The sequence below is a fragment of the Passer montanus genome, unplaced genomic scaffold (genome assembly GCF_014805655.1).
Source record: "Passer montanus isolate IOZ18808 unplaced genomic scaffold, ASM1480565v1 scaffold336, whole genome shotgun sequence".
Classification (NCBI taxonomy): Eukaryota; Metazoa; Chordata; class Aves; order Passeriformes; family Passeridae; genus Passer; species Passer montanus.
The window spans coordinates 13,294-33,661 of record NW_024368108.1 but is presented as its reverse complement, the minus strand read 5'-3'; the positions used below and the strand labels follow the sequence as shown (position 1 = coordinate 33,661).

The window sequence follows — 20,368 nt, the reverse complement described above, 5'->3', positions numbered from 1 at the left end:
GGGACAGAGGGACAGAGGGACAGAGGGACAGAGAGGGGAGAGAGGGACAGAGGGACAGAGGGACAGAGGGACAGGGGGACAGAGGGACAGAGGGACAGAGGGACAGAGAGGGGACAGAGGGACAGAGGGGATTGAGGGGACAGAGGGACAGAGGACAGAGGGAGAGAGGGGACAGAGGGACAGAGGGACAGGGGGACAGAGGGACTGAGGGACTGAGGGACAGAGGGACAGGGGGACAGGGGGACAGAGGGGTCAGCGAGTGCCAGGGGAACAGAGGGGACAGAAGGAGGACAAGGGGGGAGGTGACAAACGGGGACAGAGGGACATGGGGGACACGGGGACGGAGGGCACAGAGGGGTCAGGGGGTGACAAACGGGGACAGAAAGGGACAGGGGGAGGCCGAGGGGGACAGCGGGTGACAAACGGGGACAAAGGGCCCGGCCCCTCCCGGCCGCGCTCCGGGCGCTGCTCCCGTGACAAAGGCCCGGCGGTGACAGATGGTGACACCGCGGTGGCATTTGCCACCTGCTCCCTCTCCGCGCGCGGCCGCGGGGGAGGGGATCGGGACTTTCGGGATTTTGGGATCGGGGTTTTTGGGGGTTTTGGGATTGGGGTTTTGGGGTTTTTGGGATCGGGATTTTTGGGGTTTTTGGGATCGGGACTTTTGGGATCGGGGTTGTTGGGATCGGGATTTTGGGATCGGGGTTTTGGGGGTTTTTGGGATCGGGGTTTTTGGGACGGGGATTTTCGGAATCAGGATTTTCGGGACCGGGATTTTTGGGATCAGGACTTTTGGGATCGGGGTTTTGGGGTTTTTGGGACAGGGATTTTCGGAATCGGGATTTTTTGGACCGGGATTTTTGGGATCGGGGTTTTTGGGACAGAGATTTTCGGAATCGGGATTTTTTGGACCGGGATTTTTGGGATCGGGGTTTTTGGGATCAGGATTTTTGGGATCGGGGTTTTTGGGATCGGGATTTTTGGGGTTTTTCGATCGGGATTTCTGGGAGCCATCCAGAGCCAGCGCAGCCCGCTCTGGCTCGGGACAGCGGCAGAGGTGACAAGGGACACTGCCACCCCCCCGGGGACATCCCTGCCCCTGGAACTGCGGGATGGGGACAGAGGGGACATCCCTGCCTCTGGAATTTCTCGGGAGCCGCAGGAAAGCTTTGGAGCAGCGGCGGGAGCTCATCTCCCGGCTTTTTTCATGGATAAAGGGGAAAAAAAAAATCCCAAATGGATTCAAACTTTTCCCAGCGGGATCTGTAATCCCGGATTTTCCTCCCCCCATCCCAGCCGGATCTGTAATCCCGGATTTTCCTCCACCGGGATCTCCCCTGCCTCAGGAACCACTTCCCAATCCCAGTCCGGCTTTTCCCTGTCCCACCAAGAGCTGGGTGGTGAATGCCCGGAAAAATCCCTTTTTTTCCTGCCCTGGAAAACCCAATTCCATGGGAATAAGGGGAATTTCTTTCCCCTTTTCCCTGGATTTAGAGGGGTCTCCTCTCATTCCAGCCCCATCCCAGCATTGCTGCCATATCCAGCCACCCAAATTGTGGATTTTGTGGGATTTTGGGATTTTGGGATCTTCCCGGTCATGTCCCAGCCCCTTCCCCACATCCCTGAAAATTCCAGGAAAACCGGGCTGGATTCAGGGAAAGCCATTCGTGGCCATTCCCTCTGCAATTCCCACATTTGGGATGCTGGGAATCCTCACCCCAACCCCAAAGCTCCCACGCGGAGCCCAGAGCCCTGGAACAGCAAACACTGGGATAAAAATCCCCAGAATGACAAACGACCTGACACCAGGATAATGGGAATAATGAACATTGGGAAAACAGCCCCGGGAATAATGAACGCCCTGAGGGTGGGAATGACAAACACCGGGATAACAGCCCTGGAATAACAGCCTGACACCGGGATAGAAGCCCCGGGAATAAGGAACACTCTGAGAGCGGGAATAACAACTCCAAGAATTAAAATTAAAAAAAAAAACAAACAAAAAAACAACAACAACAAAAAAACTGGGACGAAAGCCCTGGGAATAACAAACACCGGGATAAAAGCCCCGGGAATGACAAACACTGGGATAAAAGCCCGGGAATACCAGCCTGACACCGGGATAACAGCCCCGGGAATTGCAAACACCGGGATAAAAGCTCCGGGAATAACAAACACTCTGACGCCCCCGGGATAATGGGAATAATGAACATTGGGAAAACAGGCCCCGGAATAATGAACACCCTGAGGGTGGGAATGACAAACACCGGGAATAAGGAACACCCTGAGAGTGGGAATAACAACTCTGGGAATGACAAACACCGGGATAACAACCCTGGAATACCAGCCTGACACCGGGATAAAAGCCCCGGGAATAAGGAACACCCCGAGAGTGGGAATAACAACTCCAAGAATTAAAATTAAAAAAAAAAACAAACAAAAAAACAACAACAACAAAAAAACTGGGACGAAAGCCCTGGGAATAACAAACACCGGGATAAAAGCCCCGGGAACGACAAACACCGGGATAAAAGCCTGGGAATAACAGCCTGACACCGGGATAAATGCCCCGGGAATAAGGAACACCCTGAGAGTGGGAATAACAGCTCTGGGAATGACAAACACCGGGATAACAGCCCTGGGAATAACAGACACTGGGAGAACAGCTCCGGGAATAAAAAACAGCAGGATAAGAACTGCGGGAATAACAGACACTGGGATAAAAGCTCCAGGAATAAGGAAACTGAGAGTGGGAATAACAACTCCGGGAATAGCAAACATTGCGATAACAGCCTGGGAATAATGAGCACCCTGACACTGACACCGGCGTAATGGGAATGACAAACACCCGGATAAAAGCCCTGGAATAACAGCACCGGGAAAAAGGAACACCCTGAGAGTGGGAATAACACAACTCTGGAAATTAAAAAACAAAACAAAACAAAACTCCAAAAAACAAAATCCAAATAACCAAACCAAGAAAAAAAAACCAACAAAAAAACCACAAAAACACAAAAAAACACCCCAAAACAAAAAAAAAAAAACAAAACAAAAAAAACCCCCCAAAAAACCAAAAACAAAACCAAACAAAAAACCCAGAAACAAAAACCTGGAATAAAAACCCCGGGAATAACAAACACCCTGACACCGGGATAATAGGAATAATAAACATTGGGAAGACAGCCCCGGGAATAATGAACACCCTGAGGGTGGGAATGACAAACACCGGGATAACAGCCCCGGGAATTGCAAACACTGGGATAAAAGCTCCGGGAATAACAAACACTCTGACGCCCCCGGGATAATGGGAATAATGAACATTGGGAAAACAGGCCCTGGAATAATGAACACCCTGAGGGTGGGAATGACAAACACCGGGAATAAGGAACACCCTGAGAGTGGGAATAACAACTCTGGGAATGACAAACACCGGGATAACAACCCTGGAATACCAGCCTGACACCGGGATAAAAGCCCCAGGAGTAAGGAACACCCTGAGAGCGGGAATAACAGCTCCGGGAATAACCAACAGCAGGATAACAACCCTGGGAATAATAAACACTGGGATAAAAACCTCGGGAATAAAAATACACCCTGACACCGGGCATAATAAACATTGGGAAAACAGCCCTGGGAATAATGAACACCCTGAGAATGGGAATGACAAACACCAGGATAACAGCCCTGGAAAAAACAGACACTGGAATAAAAGCGCCGGGAATAACAAACACCGGGATAATGGACCCGGGAATAATGAACGCCCTGAGGGTGGGAATGACAAACACCGGGATAACAGCCCTGGAATACCAGCCTGACACCGGAATAGAAGCCCCGGGAATAAGTAACACCCTGAGAGTGGGAAAAACAGCTCCGGGAATGACAAACACCGGGATAACAACGCCGGGAATAGCAAGCACCGGGATAAAAGCCCTGGGAATAACAAACACCCTGAGACCGGGGATAGTGGGAATGACAAACACCGGGATAATGGGAATAATAAACACCAGGATAACAGTGCTGGGAATGACAAACAGCGGGATAACAGCTCTGGGAATAATAAACACCGGGATAATGGGAATGACAAACACAGGGATAACAGTCCCGGGAATAACAAACACCGGGATAAAAGCTCCGGGAATGACACCGGGATAAAAGCCCAGGAATAACAAACACCGGGATAACAGCCCGGGAATGACAACGGGATAACAGCCCGGGAATGACAAACACCGGGATAACAGCCTGAGAATAACACCGGGATAACAGCCCCAGGAATGACAAACACTGGGATAAAAGCCCCGGGAATGACCAACACCGGGATAACAGTCCCGGGAACAACGAGCACCCCGAGCCCGCTGTTTCAGCTCTTGGAATTCTTTTGCCTCCCCACACCGGGATTTCGGGCCTGGGAAACATCCCAGTATCCACACCCCAAAATCTGGGAACCCCCGAGCACCCCAGTACCGGATCTGACCCCGGGAACCAACAGGCACCCCGGAATGCCTGTCCCCATCCTGGGAACGCAGGGACACCCCGACATCCACGTGACACCCATGGGGACACAGGGACACCCCAAAATCTGTCCCAAAGCTTGTGTCCCCCATCCCATTGTGCCATTGTGCCATTGTCCCATCCCTCCCCTCTCTCCGCAGGACCCGTGGGAATGGTGGCCAGGGCCCTGTGTCCCCTCACTGTCCCCTCGCTGTCCCCTCACTGTCCCCACCCCTCAGGCCCTCCCTGAGGCTGAGCTTGGGGGGCAGTTGGGGACCAGGGGACAGTGGGTGACCCCCAAAGGCCAGAGGGGTGACAACGGGGGTGACAGGGGGGTGACAACGGGGGTGACAGGGGGGTGACAACGGGGGTGACAGGGGAGTGACAATGGGGGTGACAATGGGGGTGGGTCCCAAAGGGGGCACCCCCAGTGACACTTCCCAGGGTGGGGACAGGGCTGGGGACATCCTTGAGCGTGTGGGACAGCGGTGACACCCCCTGGGAGAGCCTGGCAGGGTGGGGACACGTCCCTGTCCCCTGCCCCGGGCTGGGGGACCCTACAGGGACACGTCCCTGTCCCCTCCCCCGGGTTGGGGGGTCCCACGGGTGGTCCCACAGGAGCAGCAGAGCCACTGGCGGGGGGTGACAGCGCCTTGGGGACACATCCCAGGGGCGGGAGCATTCCCGGATCCCGGGGGTCGCGCGGGGGTTTCCCGGTGGGAGAGGTGACAGTGCGGGTGACAGTGGGGGACAATGTGGGTGACAGCCGATCCCAAGGGATGAGACACAGAGCACGGAGGGTTTTTCCCGGAGCCGGGGGAGCCGAGCAGAGGGATCGCCCCGAAAACACCGGGATGGGAGGAGACAGTGGGGTTCGGGCAGGGGGATCGCCCCCAAAACACCAGAATGGGAAACAGGGGGGTCCTGGCAGGTTTTTCCCGGTTCCAGAGGAGCCGGGGAGGGATCGCCCCGATCCCAAGGGTGGGAGACAGAGGGGACCGGGCAGGGGGATCGCCCCCCCAAAACACCGGGATGGGAAACAGGGGAGTTCGGGCAGGGGGATCGCCCCGATCCCAAGGGATGGGACACAGCACAGAGGGTTTTTCCTGGAGCCGGAGGAGACGAGCAGAGAAATCGCTCCCAAAACACCGGGGTGGGAGACGGGAATCCGGGGCAGGGGGATCGCCCCCAAAACACCGGGATGGGAAACAGGGGAGTTCGGGCAGGGGGATCGCCCCGATCCCAAGGGATGGGACCCAGAGCACGGAGGGTTTTTCCCGGAGCCGGCGGAACGGAGCAGAGGGATCGCCCCGGTCCCAGCGGGACGGGCGGCGGCGGCGGGGGGGTCTCGGGCGGCGAAAGCGCCGCGCTCCCGATTTCCCCGCGCTCCCTCGGGGCCAGGCGGGGCTTTCCCGGCGCTTCCCGGGTGGATCCCCAGATCCCGGCGGGATGGAGCCGGGCGGGGCGGGGGCAGCCGGTACCTATGGTGGTGATGACGGTGATGGCGAAGTAGAAGGAGCCGGCGAATTTCCACTGGACGCCGGCCTTGTGCGGCTTGAGCTTGAGCACGACCCGCTCGAGCTCGCCGTAGCTCTCGGCGCTCAGGTTGTACTTTCTCTTGAGCTCGTCGCTCTTGGCCTCCAGCCGCCGCCTCTCCGCCGTCTCCGCCTCGGACTCGAGCGCGTCGAAGACGGCGGCGCCCACCAGCAGGTAGCTGAAGGTGCAGACGATCAGCGCCAGCGTCCGCACGTTCTGCCGCTTCATGGTGCGCCGGCGGCGGCTGCGGGGCGCGGCGGGGCCGGCTGCTCTCCCAGCCCCGGAGCAGCTCCCTGCTCTCCTCTCCACCTCCTTGTCCCGCAGATTTTGGGATCCCGGAGCTCTCACGCAGGCGGAATTCCCGCTTTTCCCGCTGACAGATTTCGGGATCACCCCGGGATCCCTGTGGGGCTGGACGGCAGCACCCTCTGGAGCAGGGAATGTTTTCCAGCCCGGGACAGGCTCTGCCAGCTGCTGTCACCCGAAACCGGGGACAACTGTCCCTCGCACGCGTGCTGGCACCCCAGCGCAGCCCGGATCCCGCGGGAATTCCAGGGTGCCCGGGAATTCCAACCGGGGAACTCCAATGCTCCCCGGAGCTGATCCCCTCCCATCCCCTCATCCCCGAGGTGGCTGCGGAACCGGGGTGACACCAACCCTGTCCCCAAGGGGCTGGGAGGGGGTGGCACCACTGGGGGAGCTCTGGGGGATGGGAATGGTGGGATGTGGGGTTTGGGATGTGGGATAGGGGATATGGGATATGGGATGTGGGATAGGAGTTATGGGATATGGGATGTGGGATTTGGGATGTGGGATTCAGGATATGGGATATGGGATATGGATATGGGATATGTGGGATGTGGGATATGGGATGTGGGATACCCACGGGGATGATTGGATATTCCATGGTCATGTGGAATTTTCCCCCCGGGAGCTTCCCGAGGGATCTTCCCCCATCCCGGGAGGGGACAGGAGGGGACAGCTGCCCTCCTGTGTCCCCCGTGGTGTTCCTGTCCCTTTTCCGGGGTATTTTGGGGCTGGGTGGGTGCAGAGGGACGGGGAAGCAGCGGGAAAATCCCGAGTGCTCTGGGAAAAGTTGGGATCTGTGTTCCGGAACATTCCTGCAGGGACGAGGACATGAAGGGACCCTGGGGGACAGCAAGTGACCAGGAGGGGGACAGGCCTGTGTGACAGTGGGATGGGGACAGGGACAGAGTCAGGGCGTCACTGGGGTTATGGGGCACAGCGTTATGGGGTGTGGGTTTAATGGGATGTGCGGTTATGGGGTGCTGTGGGAGATGGGGTGTGGGGTTAATGGGGTATGGATTATGGGGTGTGGCATTAATGGTGTGTGGGGTTATGGGGTGCATAGTTAATGGGGTTCTGTGGGTTATGGGGTGCTGCGGGTTATGGGGTGCTGCGGGTTATGGGGTGCCGTGTGTTATGGTGTGTGGGGTTATGGGGTGCAGCGTTATGGGGTTCTGTGGGTTTAATGGGGTGCTGTGGGATCTGGTAGTTTGGATCTGACATCTGTGGGATCTGGGATCGTTTGGATCCCCTGGGATTCACCTCGGCAGGGAGCGGTGTTTTGGGAACAAGGATCCGTGGGATCCTTCCTGGCTGGAGAAGCTGCTCTGCCTTTTCCCGGCTCCCGGGGAGCGGCAGCTGCCGCGACAGCTTGTGCCGGATCCGGCTGCTCCGGCTGGGCTCGGCACGGAGCGGGAAACCGGGAACGGCCTGGCAGCCACGGGAAACACATCCCAAATATCCCATCGGCATCCTGGGAAACAAATCCCAAATATCCCATTGATATTCTTGGAAACACATCCCAAATATCCCATCGGCATTCTGGGAAACACATCCCAAATATTCCATCGGCATTCTGGGAAACACATCCCAAATATCCCATCAGCATTCCAGGAAACAAATCCCAAATATCCCATCAGCATTCCGGGAAACAAATCCCAAATGACCCACTGACATTCCAGGAAACAAATCCCAAATATCCCATCGGCATTTCGGGAAACACGTCCCAAATATCCCATTGGCATCCTGGGAATCACATCTCAAATATCCCTGACCCACAGAATCTTGGGAAACACTTCCCAAATATCCCTGATCCAGTTCCCCTCTCTCCATCCCAGTTTCCCTCTCCCCATTCCAGTTCCCCTCTCCCCATCCCAGTTTCTCTCTCCCCATCCCAGTTCCACTCTCCCCATCCCAGTTCCCCCCTCCCCATCCCAGTTCCCCTCTCTCCCATCCCACTTTCCCTCTCTCCCATCCCAGTTCCCCTCTCCCCATCCCAGTTTCCCTCTCTCCCCAATCCCAGTTTCCCTCTCCCCATTCCAGTTTCCCTCTCCCCATCCCAGTTCCCCTTTCCCCATCCCACTTTCCCTCTCTCCATCCCAGTTTCCCTCTCCCCATCCCACTTTCCCTCTCTCCATCCCAGTTTCCCTCTCCCCCATCCCAGTTTCCCTCTCCCATCCCAGTTTCCCTCTCCCATCCCAGTTTCTCTCTCCCCATCCCAGTTCCCCTCTCCCCATCCCAGTTTCCCTCTCTCCCCATCCCAGTTTCCCTCTCCCCCATCCCAGTTTCCCTCTCTCCCATCCCAGTTTCCCTCGCCTTGTCCCCTCTCCCCTTTCCCGACATGAGTCATTCCCTGGCCCCCGGAGATTCCCCAACTCCGGCCGCTGCTGCCTCTGGAAAACCACAAATGGATCCGGGCTCCAGCCAGGCCATTTGCTCCCTCCCCGCTGCCAAAAATAAAAGAATTAAGTGGATAAAAAACCCAAAAAATCCACCCGAAAGTGCTCCTAAAAAGCCAAGCGTGCTCCCGCTCTTCCGCCGGCGCTGCCGAGTCATTCCCAAAAAGCCTCGATTTTGGCTTTGCGGGATCCTAATGGATCTCAGCCCCGGCAGCGGCGGTTCCCGAGGGATTGGGGCTGGCTGACGAGGCTCCTGCAGCTTCCAGGGCTCCGTGTCCTGGCCCAGCCCTTCCTGACCCCCCCAGGAAAATCCTGCAGGAATTTTCTTCCCGCCACCGCCCTTGGAGGGGTTTTGGGAGTGGAAAGGTGGGAATGGGAAGCGTTGGGAATTCCCTGGTATCCCATCTCTGAGTGGGGATTCTGGGATGGGCTTCGGGCCCCTCCTGGGAATTGGGCTGAGGATTGGGGTAAGAGCTCTGGAATTTTGGGATCCAGGGGCTTCACTGGGAATTGGAGACTCCAGGAAGGGTCTGCCTTCCCTTTTCCATCCCCAGATTCCATAAAATATCCCTCGGGATGGACCCTGACTGTCCTTGATCCCAGAATAGTTTGGGATGGGATCCATGGACCTTCAACCCCATCCCAAGGTGATCCAAATCCACCCTTGGACACTGCCAGGGATCCAGGGATTCTCTGGGAATTCCAGCCCAGCCGTGAATTCCTTCCCAAGATCCCACCATCCCAAGCTCCCCTTTCCCACTGGAAGCCATTCCCTGCCTCCTGGCCCTCCAGCCCTTGCCCAAATCCCAGCTCTCCTGGAGCCTCCGGAAAAGGCTCCAAGCATTCCCTGGCTCCTTCCCTGATCCCAGTGAACATTCCCAGCTCTCCCAGCCCCGGAGCAGCTCCCTGCTCCCCTCTGGCCTCTCTCCAGCAGCTCCGCTCCCTTGGGATGTTGGATCCCAGGCCGGGAGCAGCTCGGGAATCCCCTGAGCCAGGAATTTGCCTTTCCTCCATCCCAGCAGCACCAGCTCCGGGAATCGGGAATTTTCCTCAACCGTAAAAAGTCCTCATTTGGAGGACTTGACTTTGGAGCCATTTCCCAGGCTTTGGGGAGCTCCCAGGACCTCTGGGTGCAGCGGGAATGGGGTGGGAAAGGGAACATCCCCCAGATTCCGGCCGGAAAATTGATCCTGCAAATCCCTGCTGCTCATCCCACTGGGATATTTGGAATGTCTCAGTTCCTGGGAAGCAGCTGGGATCCATCCCAGTGGAATGTCCCAGTTCCAGGGGGGCAGCCGGGATCCATCTCAGTGGGATATTTGGAATGTCCCAATTCCAGGGAAGAAGCTGGGATCCATCCCAGTGGGATATTTGGAATGTCCCAATTCCAGGGGGACAGCCGGGATCCATCTTAGTGGGATATTTGGAATGTCCCAATTCCAGGGGGACAACTGGGATCCATCCCAGTGGAATGTTCCAAATTCCAGGGGGGCAGGCAGGATCCATCCCGGTAGGATATTGGAATGTCCCTGTCCCATGGGGGCAGCCGGGATGCATCCCAGTGGGATATTTGGAATGTCCCAATCCCAGGGAAGCAGTTGGGATCCATCTTAGTGGGATATTTGGAATGTCCCAATTCCAGGGAGGCAACTGGGATCCATCCCAGTGGGATATCTGGAATGATCCCAATTCCACGGGGGCAGGCAGGATCCATCCCAGTGGGATATTTGGAATGTCCCAATTCCAGGGACACTGTTCCTGCTGTCCCCACTGTCCCTGCTGTTCCTGCTGTTCCCGCCGTTCCCGCTGTTCCTGATGTTCCCGCTCTCTCCGGCCATCCCGATTTAGCTCTGCTGAAAGCTTTGCTTTTCCTGATGTGATTCCTCCTGACGTGGAGCCCTTCCCGCCCTCCCTTCCCTGGGGATGGATGCGATCCCTGCGGATCTGACACTTCTGGGCCAGCCGCTGCCACCCCTCCATCCCCCAGATCCAACCGGGAATGCCAGTCCTGGCCCTCAGAACGCCCCTATCCCAGAAAAAACCCCTCCCGAACGACCCCATCCCGGCCGGAGCCGCCCGATCCCGACAAAACCCAAGGAAAACACGGAGCTGCCTGTCCGTGCCATCTGGAGCACAAGGAAATGGAATTTTAATTAAAAACTCATGAGCTGGATGCTATAAATACCTCGGAGCACTGGAAGTTATTCCCACATCGGGAACACCGAGCTCCCATCCCGACCCCGGAGACGGGAGCAGGGCTGGGATCGGGGTTTTTTTATAATTTCTGGAGGCATTTGTTTGGTTTTCCCTCTTTTTTTTTTTTTCTGGGAGCACTCAGGGGTTTGGGGGAGCTTCGGGCTGGAGGCAGCAAATCCTAGGAATCCTCACTCCAGGGCATTTGGGGCCTGGATTTCTGAGCTGTCAGAATAACGAGAATGAAGCAGCAGCAAAGTTTTGGAAGATCCCCAAAATTCCAGGTGTGCTGCGCTCCCAAAAAATCAGCAGAGAGGAAACTCGGATTCTCCAGCTGGAAAGGGAATCTGATCCTGGATCTCAGGGATGATCCCTGGAATTAACAGGCAAAGGGATTTCCCGACAGCAGCACTGGGTGGGATCCAAAATCCTCCAGCTCCAGGATTTTCCTGGAGAACAGGGATGGATCCAGACCAGGAGCAGGGCAGGGAATCCCGACCCCTGTCCGGACAATTCCGACACCCGGAATCCATGCACGCCCCAAATCAAATACCCACATCCCCCTGGGAATATTGGGAAAGGGGCTTCATCCCAGATTTCCCTCAGGGCTGGATCCCATGGATCACAGCGGGAATTTGGCCCTGAGCAGGAGCAGGGGGGGATCCTGATCCCAATCCTATGGAATGCAGGACTCGGGATCTTGGGGAAGCTGGAGAACATCCTGGAAGTGCATGGGGGAAATCTCCAAGGGAAAAGGGCTGGGAATGATCCCAGGTTCCAGATCCCAGATCCCAGGTCCCAGATCCCCAGTCGTAGGTCCTGGATCCCAGATTCCAGGTCCCAGATACCCAATCCCAGATCCCAGGTCCCAGATCCCAGGTCCCAGGTCCTGAATCCTCCATGTCCACACAGCAAATCCTGTCCCCAAAAGAGCCCTTTTTGGGATTCCTGCTGGGAATTTCTTCCAGCTGCTCCCAGCCCATCCCTGCCCGTTCCAGGGGAGTCCCTGCGCCGAATGATTTGGGATCTGATCTGAGCTGTTTTCCAGGGAAGAGGGAACAGAACCGGCCTGGATGGAACCCAGGAAGGAGCAAATCCACCCCACGGATCCCTGCTCCAGAGTTTTTATGGGAACAGGGCCTCCCCAAGGCTCCCCAGGATAAGGAGACCCCATGGATGAGGAATTCAGGGAAGGAATAATCCACTTTTAAAAACAATTAGCCAGGAAAACCTTTTATTCCTGGGAAAAACCTGCAAAGCAACATCCATTTGTGATCCCTGCTGATCCCACAGGACATTCCCAACCCTGTTCCTGTGGGAATTTTGGATTCAGAGGTGCTGGGAGGAGCAGCTACAAAATCCTCCTTTTTCCAGGAGTTTTTCCCTCCTGGAGAGCTCCACATCCATCAGGAGCTCCAGCTCATCAGGAATTCCCTTCCCCCTCTGCTTTTTTAGGAGCTGCTGGGCTCTGAACCTCGAAAAAGCGGGAGCCACCAGAAAACTGGGATGTGCTGGGAATGAATCCCTGCACATCCTCTCCCTGTCCCAAAAAAGCCGGAGCCGGGAATGTGGAGGCAGCCAGAGCAATGTAAACAAGGAGCTGCGCAGACAAAACAAGGAAAATCCGATGTTTTTCCCGGTTTTTCAGGACTCAGCCCCCGGAGGGAGAGCTGTGCCTCCAGGAGATAACCGGGATGGGGGAGGAATGTTTTCCCTTGGCTCCGTGGGTGCCGAATTCCCAGGGCTGGAGCAGTGAGGATTTGGGGATCAAAGGAGAGGTTTGGGTGGAAGGGACCTCAAATCCCAGCCCAGCCCAATCCTGAAACCAATCCCAGGGTGATCCCACCTTTCAGGATCCAGGGATTCTCTGGGAATTCCAGTCCAGCCAGGAGTTCCTTCCCAAGATCCCACAATCCCAAAATCCCACAATCCCTGGAGATGCTGCTTCGCATTTCAGAGTTTCCCAGCGGAATTCCTTGGGCCTGGTGGCCACGGGCAGTTGGAATTCTGCCCTCTGGAAGCTCTGCCTGGGCTCTCCTCCTTCCCCGGAGCTGCCGTTCCTCCTGGGAATTCCCTGTGCTCTGCACAACAGCTCGGCAGATCCCAACATCCCATCAGCACCCAGCTCCCATCCCAAGGGCTCTTCCCAGCTTCCCTCATGGAATTCCCATTTAAAAGTCCTCCCCAGTCTGAGCCAGCCTGTCCAGGGCAGGGATTGGCTGGGAAAACTTGGGAAAGGACCCAGAATCTGGGCTTGATCCAGGCTGGGAGAGCTGGGAATGTGCAGCTGGATCAGGGAAGGATCCAGGGAATCCTTGGAGCCTTTTCCAGAGGCTCCAGGAGAGCTGGGATTTGGGCAAGGGCTGGAGGGGCAGGAGGCAGGGAATGGCTTCCAGTGGGAAAGGGGAGCTTGGGATGGTGGGATCTTGGGAAGGAATTCCCGGCTGGGCTGGAATTCCCAGAGAATCACTGGGAGTGTCCCAGGAAAGGTGGGATCACCGTGGGATTGTGGGATTGAAGGTCCATGGATCGCATCCCAAACCATTCCAGGATTCTGGGATCAAGGACACTCAGGGTCCATCCCGAGGGATTTTTATGGAATTTGGGGATAGAAAAGGGAAGGGAGACCCTTCCTGGATTCCCAAATTTCCAGTGAAGCCCCCGGATCCCAAAATTCCTTCCCAGAGTGGAGTTGGTATGGGGACGGATCTAATCCATGGGAGCATGGAGAGGGAATTGGGAAAAGGGCCTGGAATGGCTCCCACCATGGCCAGTGGGTCAGGATTTTGGGATTGTGGGATCTTGGTAAGGAATTCCCAGCTGAAAGAGTGGGGAGTGCCTGGACAGGAATTCCTAGAGAATCCCTGGATCCCTGGGAATGTCCCAGGAAAGGTTGGAGCACCCTGGGATCGTGGGAGGTGTTGGGGCTGGACTGGGATGGGATCTGAGGTCTCTTCCCACCCAAACCCTTCCATGATCCGCTGGCTCCCTGCTCTGGGAATTCCCTGTTCCTCCCTTCCCAGCCCAGGTCATTCCTCTCCATCCCAGCCCAGCCTCCCACTGCTTCCCTCTGCCTTCGGAATCCGTGTCCCGGGATCTCCGCTCCAGGCAGAGCTGGATCCGACCATTCCCATTCCCAGTGGATCCTCCACAGGCTGAATCCCATCCCTTTTCCCACCCCAGCTCCATGAGATCCATTTTTGGGAATGATTCCATGCTCCGGGCCCTGCGTCAGCGGCTCCGGGTCCGGAATTCCCAGGAACAAAGGGCAAAGCCCCGATCCGTCTTTTTTTTCCCCAAAACTGGGCACGGGGCCAGCCCTTGGCACTGCTCCCCCCCTGCTCCAGCAGCAGCCAAGGATTGCACAGAATCCCTGGGAAAAGGCCCGGAAAAGGGAATGAGAGTCACTCCTTTTATCCAACGGGCACAGGCGGGAGAATTCCAGAAAAAATCCAGGCGCAGGATCCAGGGGCACTCCTGGAATTTGGATTCCAAGCAGGGAGGGGGGATGTGGCCCAGGTGAGTCACATCTGAGACATTCTGGAACTGGGAGCGGGAATTCCGTGTCCTGCTCAGGGATGAGCTTGGGAATCACAAGAGGATTCCGAGCCAGCATTGGGATTTTTTTTTTCCCTAAAAAAAATAAATGGGGGGAAATGAAGGAAAAAAGCATTATCCAAGGAAACTGAGGGAAGTGGAGTCATTTTCCAGAGGGAAAGCTCCCAGTTAAAACCAAACCACAATCCCTGGAAACACGGGATGAAGGATTGGGTCTGGATCCATGTGGCTCTGAGCAAACCCAAGATGAGCTGGAATTACCCAGCAGGACCCATTTGGGAATTTGTCCCATTTTTCCGAGCATCTTTTTGCTCCTTCCTCTGTCGCTTTCCAGGACCTGGAAGTGGTTGTGGATTCCCAAGGATCCTCCCTGAATTCCAGCTGAGATCATTCCAGGGATCATTTCCAGACCAAAGGTTGGAATTGGATAATCAGGGAATCATCAAATGTCCAGAATTTTGGGGATGATCCCAGGCTGGGATCCAGGTGTTCGGGAATTGGTGTCAAGGTAACTTTGGGATGTTCTGGAATTCTGTGATAAGCCTGGAATGTCATGGATCTCCCATGGAAAATTGGGATTTGCATGCCTCAGGAATCCTGGATAACCTGTCCCTTCCCTGACCTTGTTTATCCTTCTGGAAAGATTTTCCTGAACTTTCCCCTCCTTTCCTGCATTTGGAGCCTGGAATTTTGCCAGCCACCAGGACCCAGGGAGAATCTCTCCCCATTCCCTATTTTTCCCTTTGGAAACATCAGGATCAGCCTGGCCCGGCCTCTTCCCTCCACAAAAAAACAATTCCAAATCCTCCCAGCTGCTCCTGCAGGTTGGATTTTCTTGGAAAATCACGGGAAGTAAGGAAAGCAAAGACCCCACTGAGCTGGGATCCGGGAGCATCTCGGAATGCCGGGAATCCGAGGCTGACTCCGGGAGCTGCTGGAACCAGGACACAACAACCCCGGGAGGGAGGCTGGAAAAGCCACAGGATGTGACAGGGAGGGAGGAAATCAGGGAAAATCCCATTTCCAGCACAAATCAACCCTGACAGGGAAGGAGGGAATGGAATGTTCCCAGATCCGTCGCATTCCCGGATCTGCTGCGTTCCTGGATCCATCGCATCCCTGGATCCGCTGCCTCTCCAGGTCAACCCAACAGGATCCACAGTTGGGAAAAATGGGATCTGGAACTGTTCCCTGTCTTCCCTTCCCAGGGCTTTTCCCGTGGTTACAAATCCTGGCGGGAGCAGCCAGAGGAAGGATGGGAATGGGACACTGATCCCAGCCTTGGGACAGCGGGAATCTCCTGGATGCCAACGGAATCCAGGGAATGGAGAAGCTGTGGGGAGATTCCCCACTAAGGCTCTTCCGGGAAAAATCTTTGGGATTCCCCCTGCATGTGCAGATGGAAAAAGTGGGGAATTCCTGCTGGAAATGAGCCTGGAGAGGTACCAGAGGAAAATTCCAGGCTCTGTCCCTCCTTTTCCTGGATCCAGCTGCTTTATCAAGGCTCTTCCCTGAGGGAATCTTGGAATTTTGGGTGGGACCTCAAAGCCCCTCCAGTCCATGGACAGGGACATTTCCCACTATCCCAGCTGGATTTTCCTACATTTCCATCCGTGCTTCTCCTCCAGGAGTGGGAATGGCCTATCCCCCTGGATGAGGCCTCTGGGAGAGGTTTTTTTCCCGTGGATTTTCCTTGCCTCTTTTCCCTGCCTTCTCTGCTGCTCCTGAAGCCAATTCCCACATCCAAAACCTCTCCCAGCAGGATTTTCCCAGCCTGAATCCAGGATTGCCACCAAGGCTGGATGTGGCCACTCTTCCCTGGTGCTCTGCAGTGGGAATCTGGGAATTCCCGTCCCACCACACCCCCCCTTCCCCATTCCATTGGGATGGACGGGGCAGATCCCGGATCTCCAGGAGCTCAGGGGGTGTTTTTTTGGGAAAAGGGAGCGGACGGTGGCCCTTGGGGACACTCCGCTGTCCCCTGGCGGTGTCCATGACCTTGGGAAGGGCAGCGCTGCCGTTGGGAACATTCCAATATTGACGTTTTCCTCTTCCGAGCCCTCGGAGCTGGGCTGTGGTCAGGGATGAGGCTCTCCGGCTCCTCCGGATCAATGGGAACACCACAAGGACCTCCCCGGTGTCCTTGTCCCCGCCATGAGATGGGATCATCCCAATCTCTTGGGATCCTCCCAATCCCGGATTTTCTCCCCACCCTTGGAATGTCCCACCCTGCTCTCCAGGAGCCCTGGGAGATCCTTGGAATCCCCTGGATCCTGGGAATGGTTTTCCATGAGGGCGGAAGGAGATGGGGAATGGAGAATGTAGGAGATGCTTCAAAATCCCAGGATTTTTGTGCCTAAGGGACAACGTGGGGCTGGGAAGAGCCCTCCCGGAATGTTTGGGAAGGACTCTAGAAGGTTCTCCTGGGGCTAAGCCCCCTCTGGGAGGTTTTCCTTCCTCCATCAGCACATTCCTGGATGTCCCAGCCGGATGCATCCAGCCCCAGATCTATCTCCGTGATTAATTCATCCTCATTGGTGGAATTTCATGGAATTCCAGCCTGGTTTGGGTGGGAAGGGAGTTCAAATCCCATCTCATTCCAACCCCAACAATTCCATGGTCCCAGGGAACTCCAGCCTTTCCCTGGACACTCCCAAGGATTCTCTGGGAATTCCAGCCCAGCCCTTCCCAACCCACCCAGCCGGGAATTCCTTCCCAAAATCCCACCCATCCCTGCCTTGTTCCTCCTTGATTCCAACTGTGGAAAATCCTGTTCCCAAAGCCCGGAGCAGGATTTGGAGCAACTTCCACCCCCTCCACTCCACCTGGAGAGACGGAAAAAATGGGGGAAAAGTGGTGAGGAAAATCCATGGAAAACACATTTCCCAGAGAGATCAGCCTGTCCCCACCTGGAGGAGACGCACAGGCGGAAATGTGGGAAAAAAATCTGGGATAGTAGGATATGTCCATGCCCATGGAAGGGGGTGGGATGGATGGGCTTTGAGGTCCCTTCCCACCAAAACCATTCCGTGATCCCCACCAAAACCATTCCATGATTCCCACCAAAACCATTCCGTGATTCCCACCAAAACCATTCCATGATTCCCGCAAAAACCACTCCGTGATTCCCACAAAAACCATTCTGTGATTCCCATCCAAACCATTCCGTGATTCTCACCAAAACCATTCCGTGATTCCCACCCAAACCATTCCATGATTCCCGCAAAAACCATTCCATGATTCCCACCCAAACCATCTTGTGATTCTCACCAAAGCCATTCCATGATTCCCACAAAAACCATTCCATGATTCTCACCCAAACCATTCTGTGATCCCCACCCAAAACTGTTCCATGATTCCCACCCAAAACTGTTCCATGATTCCCACCCAAACCATTCCATGATCCCCACCAAAACCATTCTCTGATCCCCACCCAAACCATTCCTCGATTCCCACCCAAACCATTCCATGATTCCCTCAAAAACCATTCCTTGATTCCCACCCAAACCATTCCCTGATTCCAAGGGATCCTGCACCCCCTGTGTCCCAGCTTATCCCTCATCCCTCCCCGGATCCGGCTCCACATCCCCGGAGCCGGCAGCAGCCGGCGGCAAGGGCTGCCTTTGATGGTTTTCCAGGAAATCCGAGGACACGGAACAAGCGGGAGAGGCCCATTAGCGCCGGCAGGTGCCTGATGGAAAACAGAGACGGCCGCAGGCGCTTCCCAAAATTCAATTAGGGATTGTAAACAGCTCCGCCGGGCTGGGCCTGGACACCGGGATAAACCCTGTGGAAAACGCTCCTGGGGGAAGGGAAAAGGGGGGGAAAGGGGGGATTTTGGGGAGCTGGGGAGTGAAAATGGGACCAAACTCGGCTCAGGTCTGGATCCTGCTCTGTCCCAGTGATGGGAGAGGAGCTGAGGGGGGGAAAATGGGAAAAATCCAGGAGCCTCCGGATGCTGGTGTGGATTTGGGAAGTGACTTGGGACAGGGAAGTGACGCCATGGCCAGACATCCCACAGGGATACTCTGTCTCTGGGTTTGGGTTCTGCACTTCTGGATTTGGGTTCTGCACTTCTGGGTTTGGGTCCTCCACCTCTGGGTTTGGGTCCTTCACTCTGGGTTTGGGTTCTGCACCTCTGGGTTTGGATCCTCTACCTCAGGATTTGGGTTCTGGACCTCTGGGTTTGGATCCTTCACCTCTGGGTTTGGGTCCTTCACTCTGGATTGGGGTTCTGCATCTCTGGGTTTGGGTTCTTCACTTCCATGTTCAAATCCTTCACTCAGGATTTGGATCCTCCACCTCTGGGTTTGGATCCTTCACTCTGGATTTGGGTTCTGCACCTCTGGGTTTAGATCCTCCACCCCTGGGTTTGGGTTCTTCACTTCCATGTTCAAATCCTTCACTCTGGATTTGGATCCTCCACCTCTGGGTTTGGATCCTCCACCCCTGGGTTTGGGTTCTTCACTTCCATGTTCAAATCCTTCAGCCTGGATTTGGATCCTCCACCTCTGGGATTGGATCCTTGATCTCTGGGTTTGGATCCTCTGGATTTGGGCCCTCTACCTCTGGATTTGGGTTCTGGGATGGCCTGGAATGCCACTGTCCCTTCCCTCCCATCCTGCTGTGCACAGATTCAGGGAATCCTGGACTGGTTTGGGTGGGAAGGGACCCTCAATCCCACCCCATTCCAACCTTGCCACTTTCCTCAATCCCAGAGTTCTCCAAGCCCCATCCAGCCTGCCTCTGGACATTTCCAGGGATGGCCATGGGATCCCAGCCTGGAATGTTTTCCTCATTTCCCTGTTTCTGGGGGATCGGGACAAATTGATCCCTTTTTGTTCTGGTTTTGGGGGAGCGGGAGCCTTTCCCTGATCCCAGCCTCCTCCAGCTGCTCCTGATCCTGCACATCCCTTTTCCAGCCGGAGGCAGGATGTGGGAGCAGGACACGGGAGGAGGATGGAGCCTCAAGGGGCTGGAAAGGAGGACAAGGGCTGGAGGGCCGGGAGGCAGGGAATGGCTTCCAGTGGGAAATTGTGGGATTGTGGGATCTTGGGAAGGAATTCCCGGCTGGGCTGGAATTCCCAGAGAATCCCTGGATCCCTGGCAGTGTCCCAGGAAAGGTTGGAGCACCCTGGGATCATGGGAAGTGTCCCTAAGATGGGATTGAAAGTCCATGGATCCCATCAAATCCATTCTGGGATTCTGGGATCAAGGACACTCAGGATCCATCCCCAGGGATTTTTATGGAATTTAGGTATGGAAAAAGGGAGGGAGACACTTCCTGGAGTCCCAAATTCCCAGTGAAGCCCCTGGATCCTGAAATTCCTTCCCAGAGAGGAGTTGGGATGGGGCTGGATCCAATCCAGGAGAGCTGCAGAGGGATTTGGAAAAAGGGCCTGGAATAGCAGCACAGGGAATGGCTCCCACCATGGCCAGAGGGTTGGGATTTCAGGATTTTGGGAGTTTGGGATCTTGGGATGGATTTCCCAACTGGACAGGAATTCCTAGAGAATCCCTGGATCTCTGGGAATGTCCCAGGAAAGATTGGAGCACCCTGGGATCAGGGACAGTTTCAGGATTGGACTGGGATGGATTTGAGGTCCCTTCCCACCCAAACCATTCCAGGATTCTATGGAACATCAGGCCCCAGCATCCAGAGCAGTTGGAATGAGGAATTGCGACTGTTTCCTGTTCCAAAGGCTGGAACAGAATGGGATCCAGAGCCTGGATCCGATCCAACCTGGACCTTTGCAGAACCAATCTGCAAAGTGGAAGATCCTGCCTGAGATCCAACATTCCCAACCCCTCTCCCAGACATTTCGTATGGGTTCCCATCACCTCCTCTGCCTGTTTTAAATTTGGATTATTTCACCTCCAGGGCACCT

At 55.6% G+C, this 20,368-nt stretch overlaps 1 protein-coding gene across 1 annotated transcript in view; it reads right to left on the bottom strand.

The window, feature by feature from the left end:
• Positions 1-6,278, bottom strand: part of KCNK3 (potassium two pore domain channel subfamily K member 3) — a 21,804-nt gene extending 15,526 nt beyond the window's left edge. Inside the window, exon 1 of the mRNA XM_039715553.1 lies at positions 5,970-6,278. Coding sequence (XP_039571487.1) covers positions 5,970-6,252 — 283 coding nt within the window. The 5' untranslated portion in view covers positions 6,253-6,278. The remainder of the gene's footprint in view (positions 1-5,969) is intronic.
• Positions 6,279-20,368: the final 14,090 nt, after the last annotated feature.